At 41.5% G+C, this 14,562-nt stretch overlaps 2 protein-coding genes across 3 annotated transcripts in view; both read left to right on the forward strand.

Moving 5' to 3' along the window:
* LOC139537341 (neuronal tyrosine-phosphorylated phosphoinositide-3-kinase adapter 1-like) overlaps nucleotides 1–4,793 on the forward strand; it is a 46,122-nt gene extending 41,329 nt beyond the window's left edge. For both annotated transcript variants that reach the window (XM_071338543.1, XM_071338544.1), the window contains 2 exons: nucleotides 322–428; nucleotides 3,328–4,793. In XM_071338543.1, the coding sequence (XP_071194644.1) occupies nucleotides 322–428; nucleotides 3,328–3,753 (533 nt within the window). In that variant the 3' untranslated portion in view covers nucleotides 3,754–4,793. The remainder of the gene's footprint in view (nucleotides 1–321; nucleotides 429–3,327) is intronic.
* Nucleotides 4,794–9,880: 5,087 nt separating this feature from the next.
* LOC139537343 (sodium/potassium-transporting ATPase subunit beta-2-like) overlaps nucleotides 9,881–14,562 on the forward strand; it is a 59,646-nt gene continuing 54,964 nt past the window's right edge. The window contains exon 1 of the mRNA XM_071338548.1: nucleotides 9,881–10,352. Coding sequence (XP_071194649.1) covers nucleotides 10,262–10,352 — 91 coding nt within the window. The 5' untranslated portion in view covers nucleotides 9,881–10,261. The remainder of the gene's footprint in view (nucleotides 10,353–14,562) is intronic.

The following is a 14,562-nucleotide window of genomic DNA, read 5'->3' on the forward strand; positions in this document are numbered from 1 at the left end:
TAGAAAACATCAGCAGATGTCTCTGAAGATCCTATTAGGTGGATTTCTTCCATCCACAGTCACATGATCATGGTGTTATGGGTTAAGATCATCAGCGGCAGCATGTGTAGTACCAGAGCTATATATACACACATATACACATACTTATGCACACAATACCTCCCCCACATGTACCAGCGGTTGTACATAGACACATGTAAGAATGCACTGCCTTCTATATGCACAGCTGTTCTCCCTGGCAACATGAACAGCACAATAACCATAATTGATTCGTGGTTATAGACAGGTGTATGAACATTGCTTGTTTTTTTTGTGTTCCAGAACTGGGTCGATTCGGCCGCTCATCATCCACCTCTGGGGTGAGGCAGGTGGGTGGATGCGACGTTCAGAGGCAGAGCAGCCTGCCTCATCGAGAGGCACTGAGTCAGGTGAATAATACCTATTATTATAATGACGATGATCTTTGGTATTACTGTGATTACTATAATTTGTACAAGTAGTAGTATTGTAATTATTCTGAAGAATATGGCCATTCTTATCATACCCTGTGCTGATAGCAACAACCCTCCTCCTGAGCTATTTATAGTGTGGAGATATGTTCAGTGAGCAGAATAAGGATGTGGCCAGCAGCCTTAAAGAACAAGTCCAGGAGAGAGCAATGCTCTAACTGACGTATGCGGAGATTTAAGGAGTATGCTTCTCTACAGTGTTTTGGAGCAGTGAGCCGATGTCCAATAGTGTTGCGTTTTGCCCAGTCACTTGGCTGCATCTCAAATGCTGACGCAGTTCAAGTGTGCTGTGCTGTGCTGCAGAGACTGTCTGCGTGTGCTGCCTGACCCTCCCTCGCACACCACGGGGAGCCACCAGGCCCAAAGATGGTGTCACACTGCCATCTAGTGGCAGGATATGGTGCAACACATTCTTATTGATGCTGTGGTGGTTGCTGGGCTTGGTCTTCAATGCTCAAATAAAATTGAATTGTATTTGTCACATGCTGAGAAAAAAACAGGTGTAGACTAACAGTGAAATGCTTATTTACGGGTCCTTTTCCAACAATGCAGAGTTAAAGATAAAGATCAAAGAAAAAATTGAAATAGTGACACAAGGAATAAATACACACTGAATAACAATAACGAGTAAATATAACATGGCTCTATACAAGGAGTACCAGTACCGAGTCGATGTGCAGGGGTATGAGGTAATTGAGGTAGCTACAGTATATACAGTTGAAGTCGGAAGTTTACATACACCTTAGCCAAATACATTTAAACTCAGTTTTCACAATTCCTGACATTTAATCCTAGTAAAAATTCCCTGTCTTAGGTCAGTTAGGATCACCACTTTATTTTAAGAATGTGAAATGTCAGAATAATAGGAGAGAAAACGATTTATTTTAGCTTTTATTTCTTTCATCACATTCCCAGTGGGTCAGAAGTTTGCATACACTCAATTAGTATTTGGGATCATTGCCTTTAAATTGTTTAACTTAGGTCAAACGTTTCGGGTAGCCTTCCACAAGCTTCCCACAATAAGTTGGGTGAATTTTGTCCCATTCCTCCTGACAGAGCTGGTGTAACTGAGTCAGGTTTGTAGGCCTCATTGCTCGCACACGCTTTTTCAGTTCTGCCCACAAATTTTCTATAGGAGGAAGGTCAGGGCTTGATGATGGCCACTCCAATACCTTGACTTTGTTGTCCTTAAGCCATTTTGCCACAACTTTGGAAGTATGCTTGGGGTCATTGTCCATTTGGAAGACCCATTTGCGACCAAGCTTTAACTTCCTGACTGATGTCTTGAGATGTTGCTTCAATATATCCACATAATTTTCATCCCTCATGATGCCATCTATTTTATGAAGTGCACCAGTCTCTCCTGCAGCAAAGCACCCCTACAACATGATGCTGCCACCCCCGTGCTTCACGGTTGGGATGGTGTTCTTTGGCTTGCAAGCCTCCCCTTTTTCCTCCAAACATAACGATGGTCATTATGGCCAAACAGTTCTATTTTTCTTTCATCAGACCAGAGGACATTTCTCCAAAAAGTACGATCTTTGTCCTCATGTGCAGTTGCAAACCGTAGTCTGGCTTTTTTATGGCGGTTTTGGAGCAGTGGCTTCTTCCTTGCTGAGCGGCCTTTCAAGTTATGTCGATATAGGACTCGTTTTACTGTGGATATAGATACATTTGTACCTGTTTCCAGCATCTTCACAAGGTCCTTTGCTGTTGTTCTGGGAGTCATTTGCACTTATCGCTCCAAAGTACATTCATCTCTAGGAGACAGAACATGTCTTCTTCCTGAGCGGTATGACGGCTGCGTGGTCCCATGGTGTTTATACTTGCGTACTATTGTTTGTACAGATGAACGTGGTACCTTCAGGCATTTGGAAATTGCTCCCAAGGATGAACCAGACTTGTGGAGGTCTACAATTTGTTTTCTGAGGTCTTGGCTGATTTATTTTGATTTTCCCATGATGTCAAGCAAAGAGGCACTGAGTTTGAAGGTAGGCCTTGAAATACATCCACGGGTACACCTCCAATTGACTCAAATGATGTCAATTAGCCTATCAGAAGCTTCTAAAGCCATGACATCTTTTTTCTGGAATTTTCCAAGCTGTTTAAAGGCACAGTCAACTTAGTGTATGTAAACGTCTGACCCACTGCAATTATGATGCACTGAATTATAAGTGAAATAATCTGTCTAAACAATTGTTGGAAAAAATGACTTGTGTCATGCACAAAGTAGATGTCCTAACCGACTTGCCAAAACTATAATTTGTTAACAAGAAATTTGTGGAGTGGTTGCAAAACAAGTTTTAATAACTCCAACCTAAGTGTATGTAACCTTCACACTTCAACTGTACATATAGGTAAAGGTAAAGTGACTAGGCAACAGGATAGATAATAGACAGTAGCAGCAGCGTATGTGGTGAGTGTGAAAGTGTGTGGGTGTGTGTGAGTGTGGCATTAGTATGCATGTGTACGCATGTTATGTCTGTGTGGGCGTATATGTGTGTTGGAGTGTCAGTGTAAGTATGTGTGAGTGTGTGGGTAGTGTCCAGTGTGTGTGCATAGAGTCAGTGCAAGAGGGGCAATGCAGGTAGTCCGGGTATTTAGCAGTCTTGTTTAGCAGTCTTATGGCTTGGGGATAGAAGCTGTTCAGGTATTCCGTGCTACAACAAAGATTCAGTGTTTACAGGGATACAATATGGATGCAGTATTCATGCATACCCCAGGTTAAATTGAAGGTAATATACTGATACAAAATCCCCAAATCATGCATCTTCCTTTAACTCCCCTTCTTTCTCCCTATCTGCCTCTCTCTGGCCAGTTGCATGGGCTGTCCCACTCCTCCCAGACACCCTGCAGTCCCAGTCTGTCTAGACAGCAGCAGCAGCTCCAACTCCATCAGCAGCAGCTGCAGTTACAGCAACAGCTCCAGCAGCTGCAGCAGCAGCACCACCTCCAGCTGCAGTTCCAGCACCTGGCTCAGCTAGCCCAGGGACAGCCTCCCAACACCGGGGGCGCCGCCGCATCCGCAGCCCAGACCCAGAGGGATGGCAAGCTGCTGGAGGTCATTGAGAGGAAGCGCTGCCTATGCAAAGAGATCAAGGCCCAGCGGCGCCCGGACAAGAGCCTGTGTAAGCAGGACAGCATGCCTATCCTGCCCAGCTGGAGACGGACCCCTGAACCCCGCAAGACGGGCACACCTCCCTGCCAGAGGCCCCAGGCTGTGGTGTGGGACACTGCCATCTGAGGGGGGGGGGGGGGGGCAGGAGAGGTACAGTAGAAAGATAGGGTCAAGTACTATGTACTAAATAAGTACTATTGGACACTATTGTGGTGGTGGGAATCACTTTCTACAAAAGGTGGAGGACTGGTGGAGGACTGTTTTTGACAGTGTGATTACCGCTGACCACAGGAGAGAATATGCATAAGAGTAAGATGAGAGTTTTGTGCTCTCACATGGTAAGATAAACTTCATGTGGAGCTGATACAAGGTCGTCAAGGTTACTGAGATGTTTAGAGGTGTGTGGGCCAGAGAAATAATGAACAACTGAAACATAAACGTGATTTAAAGTATGACTTTGTAGAGATGGAAAAAGATGGGGAAGATTCAGTTGAGGGATATACCAATACAACATGAAAACAAGAAGAGACATACAATCAGTCAGTACTGTGTGATATTTTACACTTTAAATGTGATTTCTTACCCTTTAAATGTAGTATTCTAAAAGCCCTTCCTTGACTCTTTATTCATTTATTAAACTCTAGTCGCCCCAGCCTTCGCTGATATAAAATAAAAGGGGAGTATTTATACTATAAGAGGGAGTATTTATACTATGAGAGCAACACTGGTTCAATTCATTTGGCCTAATTTTCCCTAAATTAATGTAACTGTCCAGTGTTTCCAGATTTCTATGAAATATGACCTATAACTACTTACATTATGAGTGAAATAGTTTTCCTCCCAACATTTTATAATTAAGTATGTTAAAAATCAGCTTTTCTGTGTTGGAATGGTGTGGGCGTACCAGAACAACAGAATGGTGTGGGCGTACCAGAACAACAGAATGGTGTGGGCGTACCAGAACAACAGAATGGTGTGGGCGTACCAGAACAACAGAATGGTGTGGGCGTACCAGAACAACAGAATGGTGTGGGCGTACCAGAACAACAGAATGGTGTGGGCGTACCAGAACAGCAGAATGGTGTGGGCGTACCAGAACAACAGAATGGTGTGGGCGTACCAGAACAACAGAATGGTGTGGGCGTACCAGAACAACAGAATGGTGTGGGCGTACCAGAACAACAGAATGGTGTGGGCGTACCAGAACAACAGAATGGTGTGGGCGTACCAGAACAACAGAATGGTGTGGGCGTACCAGAACAACAGAATGGTGTGGGCATACCAGAACAACAGAATGGTGTGGGCGTACCAGAACAACAGAATGGTGTGGGCGTACCAGAACAACAGAATGGTGTGGGCGTACCAGAACAACAGAATGGTGTGGGCGTACCAGAACAACAGAATGGTGTGGGCGTACCAGAACAACAGAATGGTGTGGGCTCCCCAGAACAACAGAATGGTGTGGGCGTACCAGAACAACAGAATGGTGTGGGCGTACCAGAACAACAGAATGGTGTGGGCGTACCAGAACAACAGAATGGTGTGGGCGTACCAGAACAACAGAATGGTGTGGGCGTACCAGAACAACAGAATGGTGTGGGCGTACCAGAACAACAGAATGGTGTGGGCGTACCAGAACAACAGAATGGTGTGGGCGTACCAGAACAACAGAATGGTGTGGGCGTACCAGAACAACAGAATGGTGTGGGCGTACCAGAACAACAGAATGGTGTGGGCGTACCAGAACAACAGAATGGTGTGGGCGTACCAGAACAACAGAATGGTGTGGGCGTACCAGAACAACAGAATGGTGTGGGCGTACCAGAACAACAGAATGGTGTGGGCGTACCAGAACAGCAGAATGGTGTGGGCGTACCAGAACAACAGAATGGTGTGGGCGTACCAGAACAACAGAATGGTGTGGGCGTACCAGAACAACAGAATGGTGTGGGCGTATACTGGTGATTCAAAATATTAATGTGAGTAGGCCACTCAGGAGTATGAGGAAATAGCATGCATTTTTGAAACCTCTGAGATACAAGTTTAAGTCGTTTTTTCTCTCCAATGTATACTTTGGCCACAAATACGAGTATAGGACAAGTCAACAACATTATTTGGTATGAGTTAACAGAATATTCACTTTTGAAGTGAGATTTTCACTGAACAGTTACTTTAAGTACAGTTTACATCAACTCATGGTTGACATGAAAGCTCTCTCCCTCAAATGTCATGGACATTGGGAGGGAGAGTTTGAATGAGACTTTTAAGGTTGATCCTCAACAAGATACTTTTTATACACACTTGTGTTCAAGCATATAGACATAAACTTGGTTTCCATCCAATTGACGACAGATTTACATGCGAATATTCTCAAATCCACATAAAAACAATATGTGCATTTTCCCACCAGAGATGTGTTTCCATGAAATTAACTTGTTGCACATAAAAGGCTGTGAGTGATGAATTAGTGCACATAAAAATACATGTTGCTGTTAAATTCCCGTGTACTGCATAAAAAATACTTTTTCAAGTCTACTGGTGGTTTTCGAACAAAACATGTTGCTTTATATAGCGAGTGTGCACACCGATATTGATGAAAGATTATCATGGACAAAAGAACAAGATTATGTGCATTTGTTAAACGGCAGCCAAGCATCGATGATCATGTCACCCGAATAAGACCATCGATATTTATTGGAAAGGGGCATCAAGGGGCATCAAGCTCATCACCTTGCACTTTCACCATCCTGTGAACTTCATCATAATTTATTTAATCTGTAGCCTAATAAACTGCATCCTTTCCCGACGAGTCCTAGTGGGAGGACCACACAACATGTCATCGCGTGACTTCAAATTTACTTCGATATGATGGTTATAATATTAATATTTGCGCATAATAGCATTTCCACCGATATTTCTCGCATAATTAATTGTACCGGCACAAAAAGATCCCACCTTCTCTAGCATATTTTATTTTATATTTTGTTTGAAAAGTTTACCAAAAAATGTTCTGTTTCCATCAGGACTGGCATTACATTTTTTGTACTCGCAAAAAAAGTTTGGATGGAAACCTGGTTACAGACATTTAAAACACACTTCTCTCTAGCCTTTTATAAAAATGAGATGGGATAAGGGATTCTTACTATTATAGAAACATTGAAACATGTTGAGTACATATGAGATGGATTGGTTTGCCTTGTTTTTTGGGTAGAAGTAGATTGTTATTGTGGAGATGAAGTAATCGTGATTGAAGAGGGAAATACCACCTAACTGTTTGCATATTTGTAATGTAAATATACAGACTTTCTCAAAGTTTCTGCAATTTTATAGCAATATGTTCCCAATGTGGGAGTAACGATGTTAAAGCGTGTCAGCCGGCCAAAACATATCTCAGACTTGAACTCAAAGTCACAGTTAACGTGTCATATCCTGCATGTCATTGATCAGACATACAGTACTGTTTAAAACCATATCAATGAATTGTGAGGAGATGGTCATGTGAGATTTTAACATTATTCTTGAAGATGCCATTATATAACTACATACAACTTGAAAAATCCTGCTGAAATGTTAAATTGTGGTTGTTTAAAAAGATTAAAGTGTTGCTGGGGGAATCATTTAAAAATACATTATGACAGATGGCACATTCTGTACACTCAAATGCAATACAAAAGGACACAGATTAATTGTACAAAAAACATCACCAGTAAAAAACACCACCACTGGTCATGTGGACTCACTGTTGCATATTGCTGATCAAAACAAAGCAGGGACACAGCTATCAACACAGACAGTAGAAGAAGCTGCAGTTGATAGGGCAGTGTAACATCATCACACACACACCTCAAACAGAATGCTGGAAGAACCTGCATAAAAACATAGCATACGCTTACGAGAAACAAAACCCCTATATATTACTGTAAATAGATGTACAACTGTATTGAAAATGTAGCAATTGTTTCCACTTTCATACTTGTAATCAATAAATATAATGTAGCATATAATGTATAAACGTACATTTGTTCAATTGTTAAAAAAATAAAAATTAGTTACTTGATCTGTTGCAATTGGTCTACACACACATTACTGTATGATTCCACCAATAAATGACAAGCCCTCAAGACAAAGGCAATGTCTCTCAATTGTCGTATCATATTTGTGCAATATTCCCTTTAAGCAGTACAAACAGTTGTTGTATTTATGCCCTTTTCTACATACATTGTATTTATGTACAGGTTTGAACAACTCAGTTTGATCATTGTTTGGACATTTTCTTAAATACTTTGCTGCTATCTCAAACTACTACTACTGTTGTTGTTAATTAAATTACAAATACAATTTCAGTATTCATGACCATATCTAACATGACTACTATTGTGGTTGTTACATACTTGTTTTTATTTACTGAAAAAGCCATGTGAGATGAAGTTTGTACTTTGATGAGTCAATCCCTCTGTACTTGTATTCTGGCACTTGAATGTCTCCTGGTTGATGTTGTTGTTTTAATAGTTAGCACCAACATGTACATTTCCAGTTCCACACCGACAAAAGTATCCAAAATGTTGAGGTGACATTGCACCAATGTTACTAAGTCACTGCTTCACTTTTTGCTACTTCACCAGTCAGTTTTGATGGTCCAGGTTATTATCAGTCATTTGACTATAGTTTAAAACAAACAAACAATGATGAAGACCATGTTGAGGGAGAGAAGGAACTGCAATGCATGCAGGGATTCCTTACATTGAAAACATGTCAGAGTTTGGGTTCTATCCCAAATCCATTGAAAAGTGTGCCCAATTGTATTTCAGATATACCAAGTTATCATATTGTTTTTAATTCATCACAACAATTGATAACTAATGCATCATTTACTAACTAGTTTACAGAAGCTGTCAGCTTTGTGTGTTGACTAAAACAGTGGCCAATATATGAGTGCCATACTATATTGATATGGTAAGATACGGTGTACCTTGGAAATCACTGTAGTGCTATATTCGCATTGATATCGTAATTAAATACATTTTATATAATGAACAGGATTTTTGCATGTCTATGTTTCATGTCATGACATACAGAAGCATACTAACATAATCTCTTTGCTTTGCATTATATCTTCACATTTCTTATGTTTTAGGTTTTATATCTGCTATCATTGGTAACATAAGTAGTGGTGAATGTAGAAGATTGTCTCTGGTTTAAACCATTGCAGACAGTCAGAATGCACTCTAACAGGATTCCGCTGCAAGGCTATGGACCCGGTGACACCGCCCAGACACACACGTGTTGTAATGTCTTAGATCTCCATGTGAGGGCACCATTCTCATCAAACCAAATTTCATTGGTCACATACACATATTTAGCAGATGTTATTGCTGGTGTAGGGAAATGCTTGTACCAGTAACTGTACCAGTTACCAATCTCTGAGATTCATCAATGCAGTATACTGTATGTACACACACACACACGCACGTATGCTATCGTGCACACACACACACACACACACACTAACATGCGGATGGATGCCAGCGGCAGAGCAGGCCACGTCATATGGCACCGGGACTACTGCAGAGTAATCCATCAGCCTTTAGACTTGACCCTGCATTGCCATTAGACTGACTGGTAGACCAGACACCACTGCCACGCAATGCAGGGATCAATTTAACCAAGGCAACTCCCCAAAAGATCTGGACAGGCTTTATACTGACTCTGCCTATAATCAGATCACCCTGCTTTTCCTTGTTGGCTAGCCTCTTCTACAGTAAGCTACGTTATCATTGACATCCAGTTGCCAGTTCCAGTTGTGTGCAAATAAGCATCATATTGATATTGTGTGAGTCAGCTCCATATGGCTCTCCTTTCTCTTCCTTCCCTTGTGACAGTCAGGTTTAGAGGACTGCAGGGGAATTACCCGCTACATAATAAACACATCCTCGGGGAATCTGCATTATTCACCGTGTGGGTTTCAGGAAGGGGATGTTGAGGGGGGAGACATTTCATTCAGATGGATGTGACTATGAGCTATGTTCAAGACTCTCATTTTACTCCCACCAAATATTTTCTGTGGCACCACTGTCTTTAGACACATGCACAGGCTGCAGTTGGAATCTCCAGTGCTTATAATTAGCTGGAATGCTTGTCACTCAAGTCCTTGCTCTGACGTTAACTGAACAACACAGATGGTAGGGGGCATATGATTGGTTAGAGAGGGATGGGTAGGGGGTGAGGTTTGAGTGACGATGAGCGAGAGAGAGACTGGTAAAGAGAGAGAGAGATGAAGAGAGAGCGCTTTACTGCAGTATCACTACATTTCTGCATCACTCATCAAAACTCTGCGGCATGCGGACGAGAACGGCAGATGCCGGGGTAGTACTGAGTGTAGTGTCAACATTAACTGTAATTAGATACCCTAGCAAGGAGCTGCCAGATGTTCATCCTTCTTGCAAAGCAGCTCTTCATTTGTGCGCTTGATAGCGGTTTTCTGCTTTCTATCGGAGTAATTGGCACCCGTTAGTTTCCAGAACAACTATGTAACAAGTTTTGCAGTGTATGCCTACCTCACAGCTAGATATTTCACATATCACCCTAACGACTATCTACATTAGGCTATAAAGCCCGGTTATAAAAACATCTAGAAATGGCAAAAGATGCCGAGAAGAGCACTTGGAGGGACACCATATGGAACCCCAGTACGCGGGAATTTTGTGGCAGGACAGCGAGCAGCTGGGGTGAGTCTAGTCGTTGACCTAGTGATGGTCGCCTGCAGCAATGCAGCACATATGGCCCCTCTACCTCTAAAACCATGGAGGAAGACAGGTTTGTGTCATCAATGACGTGAGGCCCATTGTTTAGTTTAGCAACAACCACGAAGGGTAAAGAAAGCTTCAGAACTTCGGAAAATCCATTCAATTACATGTGTTTTGCTTGAAATTAACATGCTATATTTGTAGGTTTAAAAAGTATTCGTGCGATTTGAAATGTCTGTATAATAGATCATTTACTACAGCACTACTAATATTCAACTTGGACTTGAATAATGTATTTTCTGTAGTATAAGTATTTAGCTAGCTAGGTGCCCATTGCTAGCTGGTTGGATGGGCAGCTAGCGGATTAAACTCAACTCTACGATTTACGATGGAGTTGAGCAGTGACTAGTGTGTGCGGACTGGAGATCCGACGTCACACACAATTCAGTTTTTATCAAAAACTACTGATTTCAGCACCCCAAAGAATAGCCCGCAATTTCACACAGTGTAGGCAGGTTGGTATGGCATAGATAGCTAGCATTACAGATCGACAAAAGGTTACAAAGTATTATGCCGGCTAGATTAAGCTAGCGTGTAACCTTATTTGGGTTATGAAACAAATGCCTAATTCGATAATAGTTAGCTAACTAGCTAACTTGTAGTATTTGGGTTGCTTGAAAGTTGTCATGTTCAAAATGCTCAACAGTTAGCAGTTTAATCAGTCACTTTAGACCGCGCAGTCAGTACCGACCGTAAAACACATGTTATTCAAATCAGATTTGTCATTGACAACAACTAGCTGGCTCGGGTCTTTAATTTGCACAAAGTGGTGATGTCGTTCTCTCATCAATATTTGTTTTTATTTATGCTGATGAAGAGTGACAGACACTGTTTCTGCCTTGCCACAAGCTATATATATAGCTAGTTAGGTATGCATAACATGCACGAGTCATGACAATTGACAAACGCTCCTCATTTTAGTTTTGTCTCATCGATATTAGCTAGCTACTAGTAGTAACTTTACTTAGCAGCCAATTTCATGACTGGCTGACTATCCAACCCGTTAATGTGCACGATATATTTCCAGTCCAAGCCTCCAGAAATACACTGCAGTGGAGAAGAAGCAAAGCAAAAACTCAATGATAACGTTCTCACTCACGCTAGATAAGAACCCAGCCAATATGTCTGTTTTTCCAGTGGCACGGGACACCCGCCTGCATGCAGTTACTGCATTTAATTAGAATTTTACTACTTCGGCTTCATAGTTTGAGATAAATGGTCAAAGTTATTTTATTTTTTAAATTAGCAGGTCCGCAGCATCTCGTTATCTACAGGCTTTGCAATGATGTCATGAGCATCCTTAAATTGTACACTTAGGAATGCGTAAAGAGTCAATTTGACCAGGCGGAAATGTAGAATTTGTGAACAGATTGTAGCATAGCCTATAATGCGCAATTTAAAGCTTCTGCCTCACCCGAGCATCAGTTAATAAGATTGGTTGCTGTCCACTTGTGCAAGGCGGTGCTGAAGCTCAAATGTGCAATTATGTGTGGTTTGAGCTTGTGTGAGCTCACGAAATTTTGCCTATATTATTATTTAGTATTTATTAATTTATGTCACTGAGTTTTATGCGCAATGCGTCTGGACATACAACCTGATCTCATAGACTAGACGAAACATAGTAAATGGTAAATCCGGGACACTTAAATTAGTATAATATGTTACATTTGGTATGGTTGCATAAGACAAAAGGTTACTTAAGGCAAAGAAGGGTGGATGGGTGGGCGTATAACGCAAACATCTATCAACCTAAAGGTTGCATGTTCAAATCTCATCTTGCACACATTTAGCTAATTAGCAACTTTGCAACTACTTATTATTTTTGAGCTACTTTGCAACTTCTTAGCATGTTAGCTAACCCTTTCCCTAACCTTAATCCTTTTAGCTAACCCTTCCCCAAACCTTAATCCTTTTAGCTAACCCTTCCCCTAACCTTAATCCTTTTAGCTAACCCTTCCCCAAACCCTAAAGTTAATCCTTCAACCTAACTCCTAAGCTTAACCCTAAGCTTAACCTCTAACACTAACCCCTAGCCTACCTAACATTAGCAACAACAAATTGGAATTCGTAACATATCATACGTTTTTAATATTTGTAACATATTTTACATTTTGTAAATTTGTCACATACATCCACCAATGAATGCATGCCATAGAAACATAACATGTCATACTACATGGAATTGCAAAAATCAAAAATCAAAATTACTGAAGCTGGAGTCATATCTCCCTCACTAACTTTAAGCATCAGCTGTCAGAACAGCTTACCGATCATTGACACAGTCCATCTGTAAATAGCCCACCCAACTACCTCATCCCCATATTGTTAGTTTTTTTATTTGCTCCTTTGCACCCTAGTATCTCTACTTTCACATTCATCTTCTGCACATCTATCACTCCAGTGTTAATGCTACATTTGATTTATTTCGCCACTATGGCCTATTTATTGCCTTACCGCCCTAATCTTACTACATTTGCACACACTGTATATCGATTTTTCTATTGTGTTATTGCCTGTACGTTTGTTTATCCCATGTGTAACTCTGTGTTGTTTGTGTCGCACTGCTTTGCTTTATCTTGGCCAGGTCGCAATTGTAAATGAGAACTTGTTCTCAACTGGTCTACCTGGTTAAATAAAGGTCAAATAAAAAATAAAAATTAAATGGAGTGTATCAGATTTTTTATTTAACATTTAACTAGGCAAATCAGTTAAGAACAAATTCTTATTTACAACGACGGCCTATGTACATTTATGTACAGAATAATCCTAAATGCTCTGAAACCAGGTTGGGACATAAGGGTTGAGGCAGTGGAACTACACTATATATACAAAAGTATGTGGACACCCCTTCAAATTAGTGGATTTGGCTATTTCAGCCACACCCGTTGCTGACAGGTATATAAAATCGAGCACACAGCTATTCAATCTCCATAGACAAACATTGGCGGTAGAATGGCCCATACTGGAAAGCTCAGTGACTTTCAAGGTGGCACCGTCATAGGATGCCACCTTACCAACAAGTCAGTTTGTCAAATTTCTACCCTGTTAGAGCCGCCCCAGTCAACTGTAAATGCTGTTATTGTGAAGTAGAAACGTCTAGGAGTAACAACGGCTCAGTCGTGAAGTGGTACGCCACACAAGCTCACAGAACGGGACCGCCGAGTGCTGAGGCACGTACCGTGTAAAAATGTTCTGTCCTCGGTTGCAACACTCACTACCGAGTTCCAAACTGCCTCTGGAAGCAACATCAGCACAAGAACTGTCGGCTGGAGTGGTGTAAAGCTCATCACCATTTGACTCAAGAGCAGTGGAAACAAGTTCTCTGGAGTGATGAATCACGCTTCACCATCTGGCAGTCCGACGGATGAATGAATGCATACTGCCCAAATGCATAGTGACACCTGTAAAGTTTGGTGGAGGAGGAATAATGTCTGGGGCTGTTTTTCATGGTCCGGGCTAGATTTTCACTAGTTCCAGTGAAGGGAACTCTTAACGCTACAGCATACAATAACATTCTAGATGATTCTGTGCTTCCAACTTTGTGGCAACAGTTTGGCGAAGACCCTTTCCTGTTTCAGCATGACAATACCCCCGTGCACAATGCGAGGTCCATACAGAAATGGTTTGTCGAGATCGGTGTGGAAGAACTTGACTGGCCTGCACAGAGCCCTGACCTCAACACCATCGAACACCATTGGGATGAATTGGAACACCGACTGCGTGCCCAACATTAGTGCCCGACCTCACTAATCTGAATGGAAACAAGTCCCTGCAGCAATGTTCCAACATCTAGTAGAAAGCCTTCCCAGAAGAGTAGAGGCTGTTTTGGCAGCAAAGGGGGGACCAACTCCATATTAATGCACATACCATATTAAACCACATTCCTTTGGTCATGTAGTGTATTTTAAATTAAATTAATATGCCGTTGACCACCATTTAAAATACTATTCTCTGTTGTACTTTGTAAAGGCTACAGTGGGCCTCTTGAGATTGAATACTCATTACTTTAACCTGTCTTCTGGTGCAGAGCGAGATTTGAGGGCCAGTTGTTACTTCAAATAGCCTCAGCGTTGATAAGGCCTATTATTAAAAGGCTAAACAAAACGCAAAAGTAGTGGGTTTGTGCTATTGA

The sequence above is a fragment of the Salvelinus alpinus genome, chromosome 13 (genome assembly GCF_045679555.1).
Source record: "Salvelinus alpinus chromosome 13, SLU_Salpinus.1, whole genome shotgun sequence".
Lineage (NCBI taxonomy): Eukaryota > Metazoa > Chordata > Actinopteri > Salmoniformes > Salmonidae > Salvelinus > Salvelinus alpinus.